A 1,520-nucleotide genomic window follows, 5' to 3' on the forward strand; every position below is an offset into this window, starting at 1 on the left:
AAACACCAATCCTCAACTTCTCCACATCACTCATCATGACTACCATCGAAAGTCTTCTGCAAAGGAACAAGTCCGCCTGTTCATTCTTTGTGATCTAAGCTGTGGCTAACTTTGAAGCAGGGCCACTAAGCATGTTCCTCTTCCTTACATCTCCGAGTTGAGCACTCTTAGAGCTCCTCCTATTCGTACTCTAATCGGTGTGTCAGCCCAAACTGTGCTCACGGAAGCACTCTTGTCGGTGACTAACCAGTCCCTACCTTAGTTACCTGTGCCGACCCTCGCGTCTGCCCAGAGAAGTAGTTCAACCTCAATCCAGGAGGTACGCAGTGACGTCGAGAGACTTAGATAGAATAGACTAACTCGAAACATAGAGGTTATTATTCATCGCAATGCTAGCGGCAACGTTCAGCATGCTTTCCGGGACATCAGCGTCCTGGACAGCCTCTTTACCATCGATGAAATCGCCGTCATCCACCACACCGACTGTGGCACCCTCCACTTCAAGGAGGAGCAGGTCCGCGACTATGTAAAGAAGCAAACCGACGAGACTCACTGGGCTGAAGTTGACAAGATGGTCTTCAGCGCAAATGCGGAGTAAGCATACCCAACAGAATACCAATATCCGTTTCTGACAGTTTTCAGGTAATTAGCATCGAGAAGAGTGTCAAAGAGGATCTTGCATAGGTTCGCGCCCATCCCATAATCAGAGAGCAGCTGAAGGGAGGATGCCAAGGATTTATCTTTGACATCAAGACTAGCGAACTGAAGAAAGTTGGTACTGCCTGAGTCTAAGCCCTAGGTCTGCCGTGGTGGCATATAGTAGTAGGGCGTGGGGTGGGTTGACGATTAGGGCTTGCGTAGATAGTTGTCGCACTAAACGTGTATGACAAACTAATAGTGAAAAGTGTGTAAAAATTGAATATGCACGAATATAAGGAAAATGTATTGTGATTGTATGTATGTAGATGTGAGATCCTCTTTTTTTGCGATAGTGAGGAGAGGTGCTTTTATGTCTCTCGCGACAGCTATCATGTAATTATTAATTCCAGAGCCAATAAGCTTCCACCAGGTGGATCTGGCCTGCGACATTTACTGATCATTTACACGAACGATGTCCAGGTCTGCTTGCTCCACTACCAGCGAAGTGTCCGCAGAGACTAGGCAAGATATCTACCCACGGAGTTCGCAAAGATTGCGGCTCTCGTTCACTCAAGTAGGGTCGAAAGTACTGATCAGTTTCGCACGGGATCAATAGGGCCCTCGCCTTGTTCTCTGCCATAGCGGGCCTCATCCCAAGTAGTTTAGCTTAGCGGAAGTCGGCTCGCTTACATAAAAGCGCCGATAGACAAGGTACTTAATGCGCTCAAAGAAGTAGTATAGCGTAAAGCGGATGGCCAATCCCATTAGAAGATTGTGGCTTGGTGTGTGGCGGAAACGAAGCCGATGAGCCGGGGTATCAATGTTTACAGTCGCGGCCGGATGGATGCCAAGCAGACGGTGCAACGATGATTCGGGCAAGA

The 1,520-nt window shown here is 48.2% G+C and overlaps 1 protein-coding gene across 1 annotated transcript; it reads left to right on the top strand.

The window, feature by feature from the left end:
* Positions 1-120: 120 nt before the first annotated feature.
* AA0111_g12890 (hypothetical protein) lies at positions 121-598 on the top strand (the record flags this gene model as incomplete). Its single annotated transcript, XM_028646925.1, has 2 exons — positions 121-197; positions 372-598. Coding segments are annotated over 2 exons (304 nt in total), but the record flags the coding sequence as incomplete, so codon positions are not given.
* Between the last annotated feature and the right edge of the window lie 922 nt (positions 599-1,520).

This window comes from Alternaria arborescens (genome assembly GCF_004154835.1).
Source record: "Alternaria arborescens strain FERA 675 chromosome Unknown contig_234, whole genome shotgun sequence".
Lineage (NCBI taxonomy): Eukaryota > Fungi > Ascomycota > Dothideomycetes > Pleosporales > Pleosporaceae > Alternaria > Alternaria arborescens.